The sequence below is a fragment of the Garra rufa genome, chromosome 13 (genome assembly GCF_049309525.1).
Source record: "Garra rufa chromosome 13, GarRuf1.0, whole genome shotgun sequence".
NCBI classification, from domain to species: domain Eukaryota; kingdom Metazoa; phylum Chordata; class Actinopteri; order Cypriniformes; family Cyprinidae; genus Garra; species Garra rufa.
This window is the reverse complement of record NC_133373.1, coordinates 8,155,474-8,179,729: the sequence shown is the minus strand read 5'-3', so window position 1 is coordinate 8,179,729 and position 24,256 is coordinate 8,155,474. Positions and strand designations below refer to the sequence as shown.

Below are 24,256 nucleotides of genomic sequence, written 5' to 3'. Positions count from 1 at the left end.
TGCTACTGAAGTCTGAGATTTATGGCTCAGTGTAGGAGAAAAAACTCAATTTTGAGATAACGGCCTTTAAACATATGTATTGTAATTGAAATCTATTGACACAAATAGATATAGTGCTATAAAAGAAACACTTAAAAGTGTCTTTTGGGGGGTTTCTTTCCACTAGTCTGACAAAACACTATGAAAAACCAAAAAGCCTAAAATCTTAAACTTGACAGGTATATGAAAAAAACTGCATTTTTGCCTGCAGTGTCTCCCCTAAACAGTGTTTTACAAATTATGCATTTGTATATAAATGTATACTTTTTTATTGACCACGCATTTAACATACACTATCATTCAAATTTTGTCAGTAAAGTCTCATATGCTCACAGAGGCTGCATTTCATTGATCAAAAATACAGTAACATTGTGGATTATTATTACAATTTAAATAATAGCTTTTTTTCTCATAAATGTTGAAATCGAGTGTGTGGTTTAATATTTGTGTGTATTTTTCCCCCCAGGATTTTTTTTAATGAATAGAAAAGTCAAAAGAACAGCGTTCATTCAAAATAGAAATCTTTTGTAATGTAATGCATCCTTGCTTAGAAAAGCATTAAGTTCTATATATTATATTAATTACTATTTTCCACATTTTAGAATATTAAGTGCAGTTCTATAACATAATACTTAATTAAATGGTAGGATATAAAGATGTTATTTTATTATGTATTTTATTTAAATATTCAGTTACATAGTGTACTATTTAATACTGTATGTCCACCACTTTTTTGTATCTCTCGACATATTTGTGTTTGAAATTTCAGCATACAAAAATGCTAATGACAACATTGGTTAATCACAAATACTACCAGTCAAAAGTTTTTGAACAGTGAGACTTTTAATGTTTTTAAAGAAGTCTCTTTTGCTCACCAAGCCTGCATTTATTTAATCCAAAATACGGCAAAAGCAGTAATATTGTGAAATATGTTTACTATTTAAAACACCTGTTTTCTATTTGAAAATATTTTAAAATTCAAATTTATTCCTGTGATTTCAAAGCTGAATTTTTAGCATCATTACTCAAGTCACATGATCCTTCAGAAATCATTCTAATGTTCTGATTTGCTGCTCAAAAACATTCAAGTTGAAAACAGCTGAGTTAACTTTTTTCAGGTTTCTTTGATAAATAGAAAGTTTAGAAGAACAGCATTTATCTTAAATGGAAATCTTTAACAATACAAATGTCTTTTTTGATCACTTTAAAGCATCCTTGCTAAATGAAAATATTAATTTCTATAATTTATCCTCACCCCCAAAGACTGGAGTAATAATGTTGCAAATTTAGCTTTGATCATAGGAATAAATTACATTTTAAAACACATTTAAATGGAAAACATATTTAAATATTTTAAATATCTTATAAGGCTTGGTGAGCAGAAGATACTTCTTTAAAAACATTAAAAAACTTTTGACTGGTAGTGTCGGTCTTTCTGGGATAGTCTCTGGTCTAAACTTGCTACAAACAAGTTCAGGTATGCTTTTTTACCCACAATTGCTTTTTAAACTACTGAAGGAATTACATGTAAGCTGAAGCTCTTGTTGACTACATTATCCAGTTCAGTTCACTCTTTTCAAAGAAATTCATATGGCACAATCTATCTACAAAGTTAAATAAAAGTAAGCTTAAGCTTAAATACTCTAAATTACTTTCTAGTCTTTAGATCAAAACAATATTAACACCATACAAAACACAGTAAATTAAGTAAAGTGCTTTCAAATGTTTGACTGGTATAATGTATGTAGTGCTATCTGAAGATGATATAGAGTGAGTAATTATTCCAATTTTATAACTTGTTGAAAAGCCACTCAGCACACCATCAGTAAGACTTGTATTCATACTTCAATCAAACGTAACATCGCGGCCTGATGTTAGTGATTCCTCTTCGGTCGGAGGACATCAGGATATTGAAAGAAATTTCAGTTAATTACTTATTTTTCTCAGAGAAGCTTTCAATCTGAGACTTCCACAAAAGCTGAAGGAGAGTACGCAGATGCATGAAGTGCTAATTGGTTGAATGAATAGAGAATGTCAGAAAACAGGCCTGAAGTGAATTTATACGAGATGGCAAAATTACTGAAAGGTCAGTCTATTACACTCCTCCACACACGCAGAGTTCAGAGCTCTTCATTCAAAGAGACACAGCAGTTGTATAAAGTGAAGAGTGAAGAGGAAAGAAGAGGAGAGGAGGAGCTCTACATTTCAATTACTCCACTCGTCGGCAAAGTCTGCAAGCCGGTTTCTCGGTCCTGAGCCTGAACCTCTTGAACTCCCGGTGGAAATTGCATTTCAGTTTGCGTTTGATGTGAGACTAAAGAAACCGGTCTGGTCTTATAATGAGAAATAAATGTCAGCACATACAGTGGCCCAAGTATCTGAATACTTTGAAACTGTAGGAATGTCTTACACAATATACAAAATATCAAACAAGCAACATTTATTAGTTGTTAATCACTATTACAGAAATAGTTCACCCCAAAATCAAGATTTTCTGAAAATATACACACCCTCAGCCACATTTGAAAGCACTTTACTAAGTTTTGTGTGTTGTAATAATATATTTTGATCTAAAGACTAAAAGCTAGTTTTAAACATTTAAGCTTAAGCTTAAGGCAAGACACTGCAGGTGAATAGGGTAAAAATAATTAACCAATAGTTATCACCTTACTTACCCAGATTATTGATTACATTGATAATTGCAAACTTATAATAACTGGATCAAGTTCTTGTTTAATTTTTTTTTGACAAATTAGAGTCAAATTTTTTACAGTGGGGATTTTGGGTACCTCATTTTGTTACTCCATAATTCAGAAAAAACTTTGAACAGATAGATTTTTTACCATTTTGGGGGGAGTAAAATGTATAAAATCAAGCTAAATATATATGAACAAATCCCTCTGTAAAAACTTTCAGGATAGAAATAAATATATCAAGTTTGGTGTGTGTAAGTGCTACTGGATATGTATAGCTCAGTGTATGAGAAAAAACTCATTTTGAGAAAACAGCCTTTAAAAATAGGTATTGTATTTGAAATCTATTGACACAAATAGATAAAGTGCTATAAAAGAAACACTTAACAGTGTCTTCTGGGTGTTTTCTTTCCACTAGTCTAAAAAACACTTCTCAATCTCAAAATTTGGCAGGTGCATGAAAAAACTGCATTTTTGCCTGCAGTGTCTTTCCTTAAATTAAATTAACTTTGTAGATAAATCGTACCATATGAATTTCTTTATACAACTAAAACTATTTTGAAAAGAGTGCACTAAATAATGAAGTCAACAAGAGCTTCAGCTTACATGTAACCTTCAGTACTGTTTAAAAAGCAATTGTGGGTAAAAAAGCATATCTGAACTTGTTTGTCACAAGTTTAGATCAGAGGCAACTATCGGAACTATCCTAGAAAGACTACACTACCAGTCAAAAGATTTTTAATGTTTTTGTAAAGAAGTCTCTTCTGCTTACCAAGCCTGCATTTATTTGATTCAAAATACAGCAAAAACACTCAAATCTTGAAATATTTTTACTATTTAAATGAACTCTTTTCTATTTTAATATATTTTAAAATGTCATTTATTCCTGTGATCAAAGCTGAATTTTCAGCATCATTACTCCAGTCTTCAGTGTCACATAATCCTTCAGAAATCATTCTAATATGCTGATTTGCTGTTCAAGAAATGTTTTTATTATTATTATGATTAATATTTACAACAGCTGAGTACATTTTTTTTTTCAGGATTCTAGATAAACAGAAAGATCCAAAGATCAGCATCTATCTAAAATAAAAAGCTTTTGTAACACTATAGACCACACTATTTAAAAGCTTGGAGTCAGTATAATTTTGGGGGTGACTTTTATTTAGCAAGGATGCTTTAAAGTGATCAAAAGTGATGATTTGCGTTTAATGTGAGACTAAAGAAACCAGTCTGGTCTGTTTTAATGAGAAATAAATGTCAGCACATACAGTGGCTCAAGTATCTGAATACTTCAAACTGTAGGAATGTCTTACACAATATAAAAAATATCCAACAAGCAACATTTATTAGTCGATTTATCGGTCGTGAATCGTAGTTCACCCCAAAATCAAGATTTTCTGAACATATACTCACCCTCAGGCCAAGATATAGATGAGTTTGTTACTTTATTCTAACAGAGTTAAAGAAATTTAGCATTACATCACTTGCTCATGAACAGATCCTCTATAGTGAATGGGTGCCGTCAGTATGAGAGTCCAAACAGATGATAAAAACGTCACAATAATCTGCAAGTCATCCACATGAGTCCAGTCCACTGATTAACATCTTGTGAAGCAGAAAGCTGCAAGAAACAAATCCTTCAAGGCATCGATCCATAATATTGCTTTCTCAGAAGTGTCAGTAGTCAAAACGCCCAATGATAGAATTGCTTCTTACAAACTTGCAGCTTTTCACTTTACAAGGCAATTAATTGACTAATAAGTGGATTATTGTGATGTTTTTAACAGCTGTTTGGACTCTCATTCTGACGGCACCCATTCACTGCAGAGGATCCACTGGTGAGCAAGTGATATAATGCTAAATTTCTCCAAATCTGTTCAGATAAAAGACTTTAGGTCTTTGAGAAAAAAATTTGAGAAAATGTTTACTTCTATAAGGTCAACTGACTTCATACACTGACTTAAAATCATATTAATACACTCACCTAAAAATCTTTGAAAAAATCAGAATAAAAAAGAGAACATTTTCGGTGGAAAATTTGTTGATTGGTTTTTAAAATGTAACTTTTCATGGAGATCATAACAAAAAAAACAACAACTTTCTTATCCTATTCTTATTTCTTATTTCTTATCGCAGGAATACACGGTCATTGCACTGAACTGACACTGACTCTTTGTGTTTAAAAATTAACATGCACAGAGGTATATGTGTCAAAATGGATACCTTTCCATGTCAAGTTACAGAGCCACTGGAAAAATCTGCCTGCTGGATCCGGGCGGGTAGATGATCTCTATATGATCGGCAGCATCTCCTTTCACTCGTTACTCGCTGTGACATCATCATCAGAATCAGGCTTGAGCCAATCGGAAGGTGAGATGCTGTAACCTCTGACATTCGACTTCTCGCCCTGTTTTCCATCACGCTGTGCGTTCCATCACACTGGGTAATTTGACACACAAATGTCAGCGTAAGATACCAGCCTAATAGTTAAGTGATTGTGCGAACTCCACAGGTCAAGACTTACATCACAAACACGATCACTTGCAAACTATTTTAAACATCCTAGACAATACATCTTTCACAGTCAATTCTCACATTACTTACAGTTACAGATTTGGTTAGCGTGAAATAATAACTAAAAACTATAATGGTGACAATTATATATAGAATTTGACTGTTTATGCTCAACTCATTGAAACAGTACAATCATGAACAGTCATGTAGAGTAATGACTAAGAAGATAAGACAATATATTTAAAATCTTCTTTACGATAAGACAACATGGGTATGGATTGAATTTGGGTTGTTTAGTGGCGTGGCAGCTGTGATTAAGGTTAGTTAACCTAATCCTCATGTTTATTTTAAGTCCTTATTCACAACATGTCATTGTCCCTATTAACATGTAAATCCAGTTTCACATAATAAATCATAACAGGGAACAATTATTCAGACAGTAACCAGTCAAATTGACACAACAACAACAACAGGTGTTTTTCACGCATTTTGAATATTACACCTTATTGCATTGTATTTTAGGGTTATTTGAAATGTAAATTATATATATTTATATATACACTGCTAGTCAAAAGTTTTTGAATAGTAAGATTATTTTTGAAAGAAGTCTCTTCTGTTCATCAAGCATGCATTTATTTGATCCGAAGTACAGGAAAAACAGTTAAATTCTGAAATATTTTAACTATTTAAAATAACTGTTTTCTATTTGAATTTATTTATTTATTTTTATTTATTCCTGTGATTTCAAAGCTGAATTTTTAGCATCATTACTCCAGTCACATGATAAAACATTTATTATTATGATGATGTTGAAAACAGCTAAGTAAAAATGTTTCAGGTTTCTTTGACGAATAGAAAGTTCAGAAGAACAGCATTTATCTGAAATAGAAATATTTTGTAACATTATAACTGTCTTTATCATCACGTTTGATCAATTTAAAGCACCCCTGCTAAATAAAAGTATCAATTTATATAATTTCTTTCCCAAACTATAATTTCAGATAAATATATATATATATATATATATATATATATATATATATATATATATATATATATATATATATTATTAATTAATTTTTGCTGATTTTCAGATTTCTTTAACATCAACAGTTGATTTTATAAACGTTAGACTTCTGAATAAAATTCTTTATAAACTGAATCATGTTTGTCCACTTTTAGTGATGCACTGCTTTAGGCCAGCACAGGTGTCACTTTTGGCTTAGGACCACATCCTCTGAGATTTTGCATAGTGTGGAACATCTTGTATTTTTTAATAATAATTTGTACGGTAGCCACTGAAACTTCAAAACATTTAGATATGGTCTTATCCCCTTTCCTGACTTGTGAGCAGCCACAATGCGCAGCCGCAGGTCCTCAGTGAGCTCCTTTGTCTTAGCCATGACTGTCCACAAACCACCTTTTCACCTGTTGAGTTGATTAAAACAGCTGTTCCCAATGAATCAGGGTAATTAGGATGCTTTAGAACAGCTTGAACTATTTGGAATGGTATAGAACTTTGGATTTTCCCATAGACTGTGACAGTTTGCAAAGGGTATGAATAATTTTGGACATGCTACTTTTTTTTCAAATGTAAATAAAAGCTGAGAAATATTTTTTTTCCACAGTACATCGTCTTATTATCTTTAGGGAGAAGCCTGTGTCATTTCCAGGTCAAAAAAAAAAAAAAAAAAAAAAAACTTGCTGGTTGAATAAAAGTAACTTTAAGTTTTGCCAGGAGTATGAATAATTTTGGGCTTGACTGTATATATACTACAGTATATTCTATAAAAATGACTTTTAATTGATATTATTCCTTAACAGTTTTGTTAATAATGTTGTTAATAAAAAGCTCATTTAGATGTTAGCACATTTATAGTATATTTTTAGATTGTCAATAGTTTACAACCTTAACATGATCAACATTAGTTTATTAACAATTTACATTCTTTTGAATTAAAAATGCATGGCTGAGAATAAACCATCCTTGAATTTCAGAGATTATATGGGAAAAGGTGGCCATTTACTTTCAAACATGATTTGCAGAGATTCAACATCTCATATTTTAACTGGAGTATCAAGATATTGGTCAGATAGCCTGTTGGTTATCTGCATATCTGTATGTCTCAATTATAGCAAATGTACAATAGTAAGCTACACTGAACTATCTGCATCTTAAACCATCGTGAAGAGCCAGGGGTGTCTCTCTCTCTCTCACGCGCTCACTCACTCACTCACTCACATACACAGTCGTGCTCTTGTGACTCGGGTGAGTGCGCATGAAATTACAGTCGCTATCTCTGAGGTAACAGTAGCAGCGCTTCAGACTGGGAGAATCTGACTTGAGTCTAGCACACACATCCAACTGGAAAGAGCAGCAGCCACGGGCTTTACGCGGAGAGACAACACCTGGGAAGGCTACAGGTACGATGAGCACTTTACACACCAGCCGTACAAATGCCGTGCACAATGCGCGCTTCAGCTTCAACTCAAACTGCCTGAGGAACACTCATCAGCATTCAGTGCAGCAAACTGTTGCACGATATGACAGATATTTTCATGCTTTTGAGAAAGTTGCATTGCAGTGTGCGACTGATTTAACTTCGAATAAGCCCGGCTTGTATAACCTGCATTTAAATAAGTTTTAAAAATTTAAAGATACTTTAACGCAGCTGTTTGACGCCTTTTCTGCGCTGTTCTTTGAATGCTGTGCCATTAACTGTTATTATTCGTATTCTGTTACCATATTTTATTCTGTTATTTATTCACATTTAATTTCTTATCAAAGTATTTTTATTTTGATATTAAAGAAATAGTTCTTTCGCCATTTACTCACCCTCATGTCTTTCTGAACCCGTACCACATTCTTTCTCCCATTTACGGTGTAAATTACAGTGTGAATTATTTCTGAAATGTAACCTGGCAGTGATTACAAGTTACCAGAGTATCTCTCAAATCAGTAACATAATCTTTTCACCTGACACTTTTTAGGACTAATCTTATCTAATTAATTGTTGGAAAAAGTGATATAACAACAAGGAATAGTTCCGTTCTGGCTGCTGATTGGTTAATGCTTGTGAAGGACCGATAGCGGAAAATTATTTTGTTGCATAACAAAGTTTTGTTACACGAGGGACTATTTTCTAGCGGAGGAATTCATAAAAAGGTAATATAAATAAATATACTAAAATACATAGATACATTTTTTAAATAACACTCTGGCAATACTATAGCGTTTCATCAACTAACCTTTTCAAGAAACAAAAACAGTAAGTAGCAGGGGTATATATTTGTAGCAATTGCCAACAATACATTGAATGGGTCAAAATTATCAATTTTTCTTTTATGCCAAAAATCATTAGAATATTATGTAAAGATCATGTTCCATGAAGATATTTTGTAAATGTCCTACCATAAATATATAAAAATTGAATTTTTGATTAGTAATATGCATTGCTAAGAACTTAATTTGGACAGCTTTAAAGGTGATTTTTTGCACACTCAGATTCCAGATTTTCAAATTGTTTTATCTTGGCCGACTATTGTCCTATCCTAACAAACCATACATCAATGGAAAGCTTCAGATGGTGTATAAATCTCAATTTCATAAAACTGATCCTTATGACTGGTTTTGTCTTCCAGGGTTACATTTATGTATCCCAGATTGCATCGCTCTTAAGACACAAAAAGAACGGACATCTTAATTTCACCATTACTTTCACTGTATGGAAAAAGGTGCAATGAAAATTGGTGACTGAGGATCTCTGTTGTTTGCCAGAAGAAATAAACCCATTCTTGGAACTTGAGGGTCGGTAAATTTGGTCAGGAGTTACAGTTTTAGGTAAAAAAGTAAACTTAAAGCCCTATAAAACTCATTTCATAGCTACACTATGCAATTCTGATGGACAGATAAGCAGATTTGCGACTCTGGACCACAAACTAGTCATAGGATATATATTTTTTAAAATGATCTCAATTTAAAATGATATGAAAGCCAAATTAAAAAGCTTCCTATTGATGTATAGTTTGTTAGGATAGGAATCTGAGGGTACAAAAAATTTAAAACATTGAGAAAATCGCCTTTAAAGTTGTCCAAATGATGTTTTGATATATTTACGGTAGGAAATTTACAAAATATCTTCACGGAACATGATTGTTACTTAATATCCTAACGATTTTTACCATAACATATGTTAATACAACGTATTTTTGGCTGTTGCTACAAATATACCCATGCTACTTAAGACTGGTTTTGTGGTTCAGGGTCACATTTATTAATATTTGATCATTTCAATTGGCAATGGCTTTTCAATGTTTTATTCATTGATCTGTCTTTCCAATTTTGCAAATGATGGTGTGTTGCTGTTCCGTGAACTTACTTGTTTTGCAATCAAGCTTTGGCTTTTTGTCAATTATTATAAAGCCGGTGTGTTATTTGAAGTGTTTTGCGGTTAGTGATGGTAACATTTAGTAACAAGAGTTTTGCTATTGCTCCAAGCTGACTGTAGCTCAGTCAGTATCGGTCATTTGCCTAGATTTGAGTACGATTTTACATGCCACCAGGAAGGGGGTGAGGTCTGTCGTTGCACCCAGTCATATTAAATTATTTAGATACCATCTCTATTTTTCACAGAAACACAGAGCCATGCACAAAGAGACACCTTTCAATGGTAGAAAATAGCGTTTCTAACTAAGCACCATGCACTCCAGCAACAGTTTACAGAGCATGGGACTCTTTAAAACAACAACTACTCAAAAGTGCAATGGCCAACAATAACACCTGCACTGTTTTTCAGGGTTGCCCGTCTGAAAATATTTTGATGAGCATATGAAGTCTTTGTGTGGCCGCCTACAAAGCCAGTCTTCCACAGCGCTTTGTCTCACTATAAATGGCACCAAGCACACGCACAGCCCTTTGATCCCTCACTCAAGCCCCTTTTGTCTTTGCCGCTCACTTTCAGCAATGAAAAAGCCTGTATGCTAACAAGGGTCTGGGGAGTGAGCTGCGTTTGTGCTGGTCACCATCAACATAATAACGGGCATGAATAATCAGTCTATTTTCAAGCAACATTAAAGGCAGAGAACATAAACAGCTTAGATTCTTTATCTGTCTGCCATCCAGCATCTGCGTGTGCTGCTAATTAATCCGAATGGTGCTTTTAGTCAAAAGTTCATTTATTTATTTATTTATGGGGTGATTTTTCATGCTGGCTCTTTGAACTGCTGTGCAAGATTGTAGCTTGTGGGTCTGTTTTATCAGGCGTATAGGTGTCGTTTCTTTGGTCCAAACGGTTTATTTCTTCATCGTTTCATTTTCGCTATCCTTTAATCCTGTTCTTTTATAGTACTGCTTATTTCTGCTTTCTTTCATCTGCTCACCCCCAGTTTTCCCTCTAGTCCTTTGATTCAGTTGAGCCACCCAGTTCCCAAATGGAATCAAGGGTAAACTACAATGATAATGACAGTATAATATCCTCTCTACCGAGACCTTTGGTTTCGCAGATAAAACAAAAACATCTTTAAAGTGGCTGATCTGTAGTGAAGGACTCTCTCATTTCATCTGTCACCTGTCTGGCTTTAGAGCTTTGCTGTTTCTCATTACATCAAAGCATAAGAAGCATCATTGTGGTCTCTTCACAGCCTTATCTCAGATCAGCTAAGCCTGGATACTGGTTTTATCCATGCAAATGTCTAGGTGATAGTATGCGTGTCATCAGATTAAAAAAGCAGATTTGTTGTGTGCATGTGCACTGTAGTGAATGAGCAGCAATGTATGCATGCATGCAGTATTTAATAATAAAATACTAATAAAATCTACCAATTAAACCAATACCGTATGTGCTAATGCACGTTTTCATGGTAAAGGGCCGCGTTAGTCACCCAGCCTTTGTCATTCACGCAGCACGGTGTGCATATGTGGCATGCGGAGGGCTGAGGAATCAGCCTTCAGGACCACCAGCTGCTCCACGTCGCATTAGACAGATCATGCGGCAGATAGATTGTGCAAGCCAACCGAACCGTACTCATGTGAGCTTCATGTAAATGTATCCAGTCTGTCCTGTGTATTATTTAAGCAGTATCACACAAGCGAGAGTGCTGTTGTAATATTGCTCATTAAACAATGAGTTGATACTCAGTATCTTACATTTCAGTATACGTTTTTACGACGACTATGTACAAATTTTTTTTCTTTTCATCTGGGAAAATGACTAAAAGCGCTGTATTATGCATATCAGGCCAGTAGTTGGTGGCACACAACTATAACCTGAACATGTCATACGCATGTGCGTGACTGTTTTCACAAATTTGCAGTTTGTAGTTAACACACATGATAACAGTATCATTTTTTAAACACTTGCACTTTAAAACCCATTTTAAAAGTTTGAATTTCAGGCTCCCAAAACGCTGTTGTCGTGTAAATGTTTAAAGGTGCCGTAGAATGCATTGATACGATATTTTAAATTGTTCTCTGATATCTACATAGAAGGTATATGGCTTATGTAAGGTCAAAAATTCACAAGAAACGGTTTTACAAGTCCATTTACAACCCTAGGATTTGTCCCTAGGATGAAATGGTCTGTTATTACCTTATTTGGAAGGTTCATGAATAATAATGATGAGCTCTGCTCTGATTGGCTGTTTCACAGAGCGGCTCATTTAGCTCTAACACAGCTGTAAGGAAACGCATGGAGGAAAATATATATTTAATTACGGAGCTCGAGCCGCTATTAATATGCGGGGCATTGAAACTGCCGTTCTGAATGCACCATAACTTTTTACTTTCACTTTTGAGATTTGTGCTCGCACGTGCTCTGTATAACTTTATACTACAGCGGCAGTACTTAGCACATTTGACAAGTTTAGATGCTGTCAGCGGTGATCAGGATCTGCAAATCATTCGCCATCGTCCGCACAGTCATCTTTCCTTACTCTGTTTATGTGGTTAGTGAAATCGTATGTACTGCAATATATCAGGCTACCGCTAGCAAGAAGCTAACGTGTCCCTTTAGTGGCTCGCCTTACTTTATTAGAACGCCTTATTTGTTTTCCGTGCCTTTCTGAGTACAGACACCAATCACACTTAACTGCACTTAACATCACCTGCACAACCTGGAACATAACATTTATTTCCGTGATCTACCATTTTCACTATTGTCTTCGCTTTGTTTTTTCACAATAGCCTACCTGCAGAACTTCTGATGATTGGGCTATGCAAATATTGGGGGCGTAACTATTAATGATCGCGGCTATAACGTCATAGTCTGTGTTAAGTTGGAATTGGCCTCTTTTTTCAGTGGTCTTTTGCAAACACCAGATTTATATAAGAAGGCTTTTGAGACTCACGGTATGTCATGTCCATGTACAGAACTGTTATTATTCCACTATGCCAAGGTAAATACAGTTTTCCATTCTATGGCACCTTTAAGTTTTTAGTGTAAACAGTGTCACGTAAACGCCCCCTTAAAGGGATTGTTCACCCCGAAATGAAAATTCCGTCATTAATTACTCACCATCATGTTGTTCCAAACCTGCAAGATCTTCATTCATCTTCAAAACAAAAATTAAAGTATTTTTGATTTTGAGTAAAGTTGTTATTTTACTTTTTTGCAGAACAAAATGTATTATTGTAGCTTCAAACCCACAGATATGAAGCTTGATATGTCATGCTAACATTCAAAAAAATCAGTTTTCAAATGTCCCAGCATATTTTCAAGTTATAATTTAATATTCTTCAAGTAATTTATTAAACTCGTACTTTGTTTTAAGGAATAAAGAGTGTCAGAGTTTTACTGCCTCTAGTGTTCATTTCTTTTGGAAACTGCAGTGATATGCACAGTATCTCACAAAAGTGAGTACACTCCTCACATTTCAGCAACCATTTTAGTATATCTTGTCAAGGGACAATACTATAGAAATGAAACTTGGATATATTTAAGAGTAGTCAATGTGCAGCTTGTATAGCAGTATAGATTTACTGTCCTCTGAAAATAACTCAACATACAGCCATTATTGTTAAAATAGCAGGTAACTAAAGTGAGTACACCCTAAGTGAACTTGTCCAAAGTGTGAATATATTGTGTTAGCACCATTGTTATCTGGAACTGCCTTAATCATCCTGGGCATGGAATTGACCAGAGCTGCACAGGTTGTTGCTGGGATCCTCTTCCACTCCTCACGGAGATGCTGGATGTTAGACACATGGTGCTTCTCCACCTTACGCTTGAGGATGCCCCACAGGTGCTTAATAGGGTTCAGGTCTGGAGACATACTTGGCCACCCCATCACCTTCACCTTTAGCTTCCTCAGCAAGGCAGTTGTCATCTTGGTGGTGTGTTTGGGGTCGTTATCATGTTGGATAACTGCCGTTCGGCCTAGTTTCTGGAGGGAAGGCATCATGTTCTGCTTCAGAATGTACAGTACATAATGGAATCTATGATTCTCTCAATGAACTGCAGCTCCCCAGTACCAGCAGCACTCATGCAGCCCCAGACCATGATGCTACCACCATCATGCTTGACTGTAGGCAGTACACAATTTTCTTGGTACTCCTCACCAAGGCATCGCCACACATGCTGGACACCATCTGAGCCAAACAACTTTATCTTATAGTCTCATCAGACCACAGGACATGGTTCCAGTAGTTCATGCTCTTGGACAGGTTGTCTTCAGCAAACTGTTTGCAGGCTTTCTTGTGAGCCAGCTTCAGATGAGGCTTCCTTCTGGGATGACGCCTATGCAAACTGACTTGTTGCAGTGTGTGGCATATGGTCTGAGCACTGACAAGCTGACCTTCTACTTCTGCAACCTTTAAAGCATTGCTGGCAGCACTCATGCATCTGATTTTTTGAAGCCAGGTTCTGCACCTGACGCACAGAACGAGTGCTCAACTTTGTTGATCGACCCTTGCAAGGCCTGTTCCGAATGGAACCCATCTTGGAAAACCTCTGTATGACTCTCACCACTGTAGTGTAACTCGGATTCAGGGTGTTACTGAACCTCTAATAGCATTTGGCCATCTTTGTGGAGAGCAACAATTCTAATTATCAAATCCTCAGAGAGTTCTTTGTTGTGAGATGCCACGTTGAACATCCAGTGGTCAGTATGAGACAATTGTACTTAAAGCACCAAATTTTAACTGCTCTAATACAAGATATACAACTTTGTATGGTCCTGTCAAGCAGACAAAAACATAAACATGATGAATAGGACATGTGGCTTTGCATGGTTAAACAACATACTGCTGTTATCACTTAGGGTGTACTTACATTTGTTGCCAGCTATTTTGACAATAATGGCTGTATGTTGATTTATTTTCAGAGGACAGTAAATCCTTACTGTTATACAAGTGGCACATTGACTAGGCAAGGCAAGGCAAGGCAAGGCAAGTTTATTTATATAGCACATTTCATACACAATGGCAATTCAAAGTGCTGTACATAAAAGGAATTAAAATCATAAAAATTAAAAATAATAATCACAACAATAAAAACAGAAAATTTAAGAAAATTTAAGATGATTTAAGAATTGATTTAAAATTAATTAACACAGTAAAAATGATTATACATAAAATAATGCAATCTGTTTGGACGTAGCACAGTGCTCATTCAATAAATGCACAACTGAACAGATGAGTTTTGAGTGTGCATTTAAATGTGGCTAATGTATTAGCACATCTGATCTCTTCTGGAAGCTGATTCCAACTGTGGGTGGCATAATGGCTAGACTACTCTAAAATATATCTAAGTTTAATTTCTATAGTATTGTCCCTTGAGAAGATATAGTAAAATGGTTGCTGAAATGTGAGGGGTGAACTCACTTTTGTGAAATACTGTATATATTGTCTTGGCAACTAGCTAAAATAAATTAGCTAGAATTTTAAGCATTTTACATTTATTCAAAAATAATAACTCAAAACAGTAACAATTAAAACAAATATATTTTATTGGTTGAACTTATGTTCAGCTATTATTTTTTTTAATAGTTAACATTGAAGTATTTTTTAATTTTTAAGATCATCAGTCATTGAAGCTCAGTAAATATTAGCCACAGACACTGAGATTTCATTACTCACTAAAACTCCCGAAGAGTCATGTTTTCATGCCATTTCAAGTCTTATTTTGATGTAACAAAGTGGCTATATCTAAGTGTTTTTTTAATTAGACTTCCTATTTATGTCATTATATTGTTCATTCAGACTAATTTGCGAACACGGAATGTGTACTAACACAAGAGGCGGGATTTATTGCATGAACCAATCACAGCCGATCATAATCAGTCATATCCAATCATATTGCACTTTATTCCTGAGCTTTTATATTGTAGATTTGTAGAGTTGAGTGGAATGCTGCTGAATGATTTGAACTGAACCGAATTGTAATTTGTTATAGTGTACAAATGTTGTTAGATTATATAAAATGTAATTTCTGTGCTTGCATCTTTAACCGACTTATTATTTAATATAGATAATACTAGGATGGTACATGGTAAGATTTAAAAAGTGACATTTGTTCGGTTTTAATATGGGAGCAAATACGGCTCACAACTGGATGCTCGGCGCCATTCAATTTTTTTCTCCTAGATGAGTTTTGCATTTAGAATGAATTGGAGAACAGCCTTGATATTATTGCGACCCACTGAATGTATCCTGGCTCTTGATTTTAGCTGATGAGTGTGAAAGTAATTTCCTTCGAAAATGGTGGAAGAGCTGATTTGAATAACAAACTATGTATAGACTTGCTCTGCATAAAATCATGGTAGGTGCGCACGGATTGGCTGGCAGCTTTTGGCAGGATCTTTTCATAGATGAGAAAATAACCCAGCTGTGGTTATTGCAGGTGGCCCATCTGAATCAGTCTCTCCCACATTCATAGGCAAATGAGTGGACCGAGCGACGCTGTGACTATCAGAGTGTAAATGCACTTCCTTCTGACTTGTTGTAGGTTTAAGTGTGTCACTGGGCAGCATGACGGAGGTGATGAACAGCTGTGACTCTGCGGTGGGAGACTACAGTGTGAGCGGCGCATCTGAGGACCCGAACATCTCTTTTCAGGTGGGTTGTGCTTTTCTCGGTCAACTTGCTGGATGCTGTCTTGAAATTCATATCAGTGATTCATTCAAGCCAGAGGAACAGGGGTAATGAAACACAAAAACAAGCGAAGGATCATTTATACAGCTACTGGTCATTTTGCCAACAGAAACAGGGATTTAATACAGTTAGTGATTATCTATTGCTATTTGCCAAAAAAAAATTGTTGTATATGGTATTAAGTTATTTTAAATAAACGTTTATTATCTTACATGCATATGAGGTAATTCAATAGTTAATTTAAATATTATAGAAACAACAGAACAATCTACAACATAATTTTTAAATTAATTGTAATAATTTAATTTAATCTGCAATCCATGTTACTTTTTTTGTGGACTTGTTAGCTAACATATTTGAAGCTGCAATGTAACATGTCTTCCGCTATTTTAAGTTCACGCACATCCAGCTCATTAAATTTCTGCTTGGCAATGTTTTTATACCATAAAATTATGCTTACCATATACTTTTGTACTGAAGTATAATTTGCTACCTGATCTCATGACGAAAACGTACCTGTGGGAACTTTTTTTCCAAGATGCGAAGTCACAAGGACTATTTTAACGAGTTTGAATGAAATATGAATGCAACAAGGACCAAATACTTCTAAACAAAACCAAAAACAGGAAGTAATGACAAGATGTGATGCTATGCAACAAGATTTCACGATTTACAATTGACCAAATTAACCAAACAAACCGAACTACAAGTGTGAACACACTAATTTGGCCCTGGTCTGCTTAGCGTTCACACTGGCATTTTTGACAGCGAACCTAAAGATAACGAACCTAAAGGCATAGTGATATGTTTACAACCTAAATGGTTGGATTGAGTGACGTATATTTTGTGACGGACCTCACCGAACACTCCAAACAAAAGAAAAAGGTGCAATCGACTTAAAGCGGTGCTGCAGGTGTATGACATCAAAGTACCCATTCACTGATCAGTCTGCAGATTGCCGTTTTAAGTCGAATACATGCAATGCTATCTGCTGGACTAAGCGTGCTCGTTGCATGCATATGATTTTATTTTCACCACCTGCAAACTCACAAACAGCTTATAAAAGGCACTTTACCTCCTCGTTGCTCCACGTTTGCCCTCTGCTCGTTTTGTTTTGGATACACCGCTTGTTCCCTTCGTAAAATCATGTCACATAGCATTGCATCTTTTCATTACTTTCTGTTTTTGGTTCGTTTAGAAGTATTTGGTTAGTGTTGCATTCATATTTCTTTCAAACCACACCAGAGTTTGTTTGGAAGTGGACCGAGACCCATCTTTTTTGCAGTCTCAATCCACTTGTTTGGTGCGCACCAGGGTTCAGATGGTAGTGTTCACACTTACTCAAATGAACCGCACTAACAGAGCAATCATACCAAAGTTTGTTTTAATCGAACCAAACTTGACAAGTGTAAACACACCCTAAATGTATCATTTTCGTTTTTGATCCGGACCAAATAAACCAAACGAACCAAACGTAGAGTGTAAAGACACTTAATTGGTCCTGGCCCGCTTAGCGTTCACACTGGCATCTTTGACAGCGAACCTAAAGATTCCAAACTTAAAGGCATAGTGATATGTTCACAACCTGATTGGTTGGGTTGAGTGACATATATTTTGTGAAGGAACTCACCGAACACTCCAAACAAAAGGATGTATGACATCAAAGTACCCATTCACTTATCAGTCTGCCGATTGCCATTTTAAGTCGAATACACTCAATGCCGTCTGCTCGACTAAGCATAGTTCTTTGGAAGTGGACCGAGACCCATCTTTTTAGCGGTCTTGGTCCACTTGTTTGGTGCACACCAGGGTTCAGGGTTCAGATGGCAGGGTTCACACTTACTCAAATGAACCACACTAACAGAGCAATTGCACCAGAGTTTGTTTTAATCGAACCAAACATGACAAGTGTAAACACACCCTAAATGTATTATTTTCGTTTTTGATCCGGACCAAATAAACCAAACGAACCAAACGTAGAGTGTAAACACACTTAATTGGTCCTGGCCCGCTTAGCGTTCACACTGGCATCTTTGACAGCGAACCTAAAGATACCAAACCTAAAGGCATAGTGATATGTTCACAACCTGATTGGTTGGGTTGAGTGACATATAGTTTGTGAAGGAACTCACCGAACACTCCAAACAAAAGGATGTATGACATCAAAGTTCCCATTCACTTATCAGTCTGCCGATTGCCATTTTAAGTCGAATACACTCAATGCCGTCTGCTCGACTAAGCATAGTTCTTTGGAAGTGGACCGAGACCCATCTTTTTAGCGGTCTTGGTCCACTTGTTTGGTGCACACCAGGGTTCAGATGGCACACCAGGTTTCAGATGGAACGGGTTCACACTTACTCAAATGAACCACACTAACAGAGCAATAGCACCAGAGTTTGTTTTCATCGAACCAAACATGACAAGTGTAAACACAACCTAAATGTATAATTTTCCTTTTTGATCCGGACCAAATAATCCAAACGAACCGAACGTAGAGTGTGAACACACTTATTTGGTCCTGGCCCGCTTAGCGTTTACACTGCCATTTTTGACAGTGAACCTAAAAATACCAAACCTAAAGGCATAGTGATATGTTCACAACCTGATTGGTCGGGTTGAGTGACATATATTTTGTAAAAGAACTCACCGAACACTCCAAACAAAAGGATGTATGACATCAAAGTACCATTCACTGATCAGTCTGCCGATTCCAGGGTTCAGATGGCAGTGTTCACACTTATTCAAATGAACCACACTAACAGAGCAACGTTGTGAACGCACCCTAAATGTATCATTGTTCTTTTTGGTCCGGACCAATGAACCAAAGGAACCAAACTAAAAGTGTGAACACACCCGGGCCATTCACATAGAATGCGTTTTTGCATTTAATAACGTCAGATGCAGGCAAGTGGAATGAAATGTGGTCTAGAAATCCATTTTGTAAACGTTAAACTTCTTTAACTTCCAAGCTGTTATTAGAACACTGTGTCATGTATGCAACAGTTAAACAAACTGACCAAAATCGACTATTCCAGAGAGCAGAGTAGGAATAGGTTATTTTAAGTTGTGGTCAGACACACATACATGTTGAGTGTTTTTCTGATTACCTGATGGATGACTGTGATGGGTCTCCGTGGCTCTATTTGGAGCTTTACCTCCGTCATTTCAGCCTGATTGGAGTCCCTTCATTTTGCTCACATCGCTGCGAAAAGCCAATCAGATGTCTGATCGTTCATATAGCCTGCTAGATGAATTCAGATTCCTCTCAGACACTCAAGAGAGCCTCAAAAGGTCACAATCTTTTCAGGGAACGATCATCATTACCCTTTCTTTACCACAGGATGAGCAGTGCCATGATATGCTAGCTGAATGAACCCTGTCTGAATCTGTCATTCACTCTGTCATGTAAGCTCCTTCTGTGCTGTGTAAACCAACATGTAATGCACATCCTTTTCCACTGTTTTTACAGATGCTTTCAAACCATTCATGTCTCGCTTGATAGCCCACATGTTGCAAACACACGGACACACACTTAAGACGCTCTTGTTCACACTTCACTGCAATTGCTGAGAAATAATCATACACAACGTGAGTCACATCCTGCTCTCATGAACTCGAAACAAGGCTGCGCTAAGGCAATAGGACTCACACACGGCGTGAGGTGAATGCCAAACACATCATTAATAAAAACCCATCAAGGAGTTTTTGATGGAACCGCTGGAGGGGAGCTTTTGTAAACATATATTTACTCACATTAAAAGTGATTGCCCACATGAAAAAATAAATAAAAACAGAATTCATTCTTCTCTCTGATTGCTTATAATGAAAATGCACTGAAAATTTCAAGTAGGCTTTAGTGCTGACAGCTTACAAGGTTAAAACAGATTGACCTGACAACACCCTGCCTTAAAGGGATAGTTCACCCAAAAAAATTTAATTCTGTCATTAATTACTCACCTTCATGTTGTTCCAATCCAGTTAGACCTTCGTTCATCTTCAGAACACAAATTAAGATATTTTTGATGAAATACGACAGTTTCTGACTCTGCATTAGCAATCCAACTGACACGTCCAAGGCCCAGAAAGGTAATAAGGACATCGTCAAAATAGTCATCATGGTACTGTTATGAACGTACGTAAAGACTGACATGGAAGAGAAGATATTGTTTAATAAAGTCGTTGTTTTTGTTTTCTTTGTGCACAAAAAGTATTCTTGTAGCTTCATAGCATTACAGGTGAACAGACTATTTTAATGATGTTCTTAATACCTTTCTGGGCCTTGAATGTGTCAGTTGTGTTGCTGTCTATGCAGGATTAGAAAGCTCTTGGATTTTATCAAAAATATTTTAATTTGTGTTCTGAAGATGAACAAAGGTCTTATAAGTTTGAAATGAGTAATTAATGACAGAATTAAAATTTTTGGGTGAACTATCCCTTTAAAAATGTTTTTAATATACATTTGTTTTGTTCTTCTTTAAATATCTAAGCATAGATAAAACATATGTGACCCTGGAACACAAAACCAGTTGTAAGTAGCACAAAATTAGCCAAAATTACATTGCATGGGTCAAAATTATCTATTTTTCTTTTATGCCAAGAATCATTAGGATATTAAGTAAAGATCATGTGCCATGAAGATATTTTGTAAATTTCCTACCGTAAATATCAAAACTGAATTTTTGATTAGTAATATGCATTGCTAAGAACTTCATTTTTATACCTTTAAAGGATTTTCTCAGTATTTGGATTTTTTTGTTTTGCACCCTCAGATTCCAGATTTTAAAATAGTTGTATCTCATCCAATATTGTCCTATCCTAACAAACCATTTATTCAGCTTATAGCTGATGTGCAAATCTCAATTTCCAAAAATTGAACATTATGACTGGTTTTGTGGTCCAGGATCACATATTATAAATATTTAATTTCAAGCAAAAATCTAAGTTTAGTGAGGTTTGTGCTAAAATTAAAACTTCTACTTCCAATAGGATGGTTTAATGAGGTCCTTAGATCTTTAATGGAGGAAGTAAAGGTCAAATCATGCTGTTTCATGAACTTTCAGACTTAAAGATACATTTCAGCTCACTGAACTGTCATGTACTGTGGCCTCTTATGTTCCCTGTGTTATAGATCTTCCCAGACTCCCATGAACGGTTCCCAAAGCTTTCCAAGCGCTTACCATCCATCGTGGTTGAACCCACTGAGAGCGGAGAGGTGGAGAGTGGGGAACTCCGTTGGCCTCCTGATGATCTGAGCCCTACAGACGACCCCAGAGACAAACAGGCCCAGGCTGCAAGTAAGTTCATGTTAACCATTATAAGAATGTCGCCTTTAAAGGGATAGTTCACACAAAAATGACATTTCAGTCATTAATTACTCACCCTCATGTTGTTCCAAACCTGGTAGACTTTTGTTCATCTTCAGAACACAAACTGAGATACTTTTGATGAAATCCAAGAGCATTCTGACCCTGCATAGACAGCAATGCAACTACCAAGTTCAAGGCCCTAAAAGGTAGTAGGAATATTGTTTAAATAGTCTATGTGACATCAGTGGTTCAACCGCAATGTTACGAAGCTCTGAGAAAATAAAATAACGACTTTATTCAACAAAAATATCCCAATGACCAAAGGTCTTACAGGTTTGGAACGACATGAGGGTGAGTAATTAATGACAGAATTTTCATTTTTGGGTGAACTGTCCCTTTAAGTTTACTCTTATTCTCATTTCCTCTAAAATATTTAATTTAACACAACACACTTTTTTTTGTTTCCTAAATCAGCCAAAAATAGCTCTGGTAACAATTCCAAGCTACTTTTTACAGTTTACAGTGAATTTTTTTTTCATGATTTGCAAAAAGAAGTCTCTTTTGCTCATCATGACTGCATTTCTTTGTTTAAAAATACATTACAAAATCGAATACGTGGCCCTGGACCACAAAACCAGTCATAATTAGCACGGGTATATTTGTAGCAATAGCCAACAATATTATACAGATTTTTCTTTTATGTCAAAAATCATTAGGATATTAAGTAAAGATCATGTTCCATGAAGATATTTTGTAAATTCCCTACTGTAAATATATCAAAACGTAATTTTTGATCAGTAATATGCATTGCTAAGAACTTCATTTGGACAACTTTAAAGGTGATTTTCTCAGTATTTAGATTTTTTTGCACCCTCAGCTTTCAGATTTTCAAATAGTTGCATCTCAGCCAAATATTGTCATATTCTAACAAACCATACATGAATGGAAAGCCTATTATTCAGATTTCAGATGATTTATAAATCTCACTTTCAAAAAATGTACCCTTAAGAGACTAAACACTTCTTATCAGTGTTAAATACACTTGTGCTGTTTAACATTTTAGTTTGAAACTGACTTTTCACTGTCAGTTTTGATCAGTGAGATGTATCTGTGCTGTATAAATGTATTTCTTTTCAAATCTTTTAAAAATGTCATTTTAAATGCAAATTTCTTATACAGTGGTTCTTATACCCCTTACTTGATTTCAATCTTGTAGCATCAGCTGCAAACGCTTTTCGAAATCTAATTTATGCGATGTTTGAATATACTCTGTTTGTATTTCAGGTGACAAGCCCACAGAAGACAGCCAAGAGGTGGCGACAGGGACGGAAAACTAATGGGCGATGGTTGGCACCGATCCAGCCAGTCACTGTGAATGTCTTCATTACGGACAGGAGTGAATGGGAGACTCCACCAGTTAGGTCTGCCTATCATCCACACTAGAGCCGCCCACCTGTTAAACCTCCACTCCCCTAGGTGGAGCCGAGGCCTGAGAGACTGTCTTAACTGAACTAGCTCACGTGCCAAACTCTAGTGGTAGTCAGCTGCTGTGATTGAGTTGTAAATGATCTCCAATAACACCACGATACCCATTAGAAGTCACCAATGCCTGCTAAATTAGAGACTGGCATCCGTTTATGTATTTATTTGCTTTGGACCAAAGTTATTCACTCCTTCCTATCAAGCATACCCAGCTTCAGGATGTTAATTTGATGTATTATATCAGCATAAAGTGAAAATGGATTTCAGATAATATGAACTACAGTGCATAAAATGTACGCTATGTACAGTAGATCTTGGTTTGTTTTCACGTTCACACACTACTATCTGCTTTTCAGATTTGCACATATTCATTTGCATTAATTCTGTTATTCACATCGCTGCTGCTTATTTACTAGTGTTCGTCAGAGCTGCTGTAAATGTAGCTTTCTTTGCCTTAGACATTTATTTGTCGTTACACTCTATGTACATCATAATTTAAATGAAATGACCGTTTGTATATATGTTCAGACCGTCATTTATTTTACCCATCATATGTATCTGTCACCTTCCTACGGCGAAACTCTTTGGTGCTTCAGAGTCTGTTGAATATCACTGTATTCTGTTACAAATCTACTGCTCTTTTGATGTTTGAGTATTAGTCTTAAAATATTAATAATCTGTCTGGGAATGGGAACGAATTCAGCGCAGTATCACTAGCATTAAAGGCAGTTATTTCTACATCTGTGCTCTGTTGATTCATCAAATGAATGTATGTAGGATCCAGCCTTGACACATCACTGATTTCTTGTGGGTAGATGTCAAGTACTAGCCAAAGGCGCTTCTAGTTGAATGCTGTGTTGACATGAGCGGTAGTTATTCTAGCCCAGCAGCTCTGAGCAGTTGATGTTTTCCAGCCATAGGCATTGCTAGAGCAGTTTTAGGGGGGCTGAAACCCCCTCATCTTTCATCTCAACCCTCCTAAACCTTTTTAGATTAACCCAACTGTCGGATCCCTTTAAAATCTGTTATAATCTTCAGCATGTTTGCTGAACAGCAACTGCAGTAAGCAGACAAAGGTTATGTAAGGCCTTTACAAACTTATTTTTAACTTCCAAACAATGATATCAAATGTT

At 35.9% G+C, this 24,256-nt stretch overlaps 1 protein-coding gene across 1 annotated transcript; it reads left to right on the top strand.

The window, feature by feature from the left end:
- The first annotated feature begins 7,507 nt into the window (after window positions 1-7,507).
- LOC141283692 (protein LBH) lies at window positions 7,508-23,861 on the top strand. The gene is made up of 4 exons (XM_073817007.1): window positions 7,508-7,673; window positions 16,190-16,299; window positions 21,464-21,629; window positions 22,926-23,861. The coding sequence occupies exons 2-4, from the start codon at window positions 16,213-16,215 to the stop codon at window positions 22,976-22,978; spliced, it is 306 nt and encodes a 101-aa protein (XP_073673108.1). The 5' UTR covers window positions 7,508-7,673; window positions 16,190-16,212; the 3' UTR covers window positions 22,979-23,861.
- The last annotated feature ends 395 nt before the right edge of the window (window positions 23,862-24,256 follow it).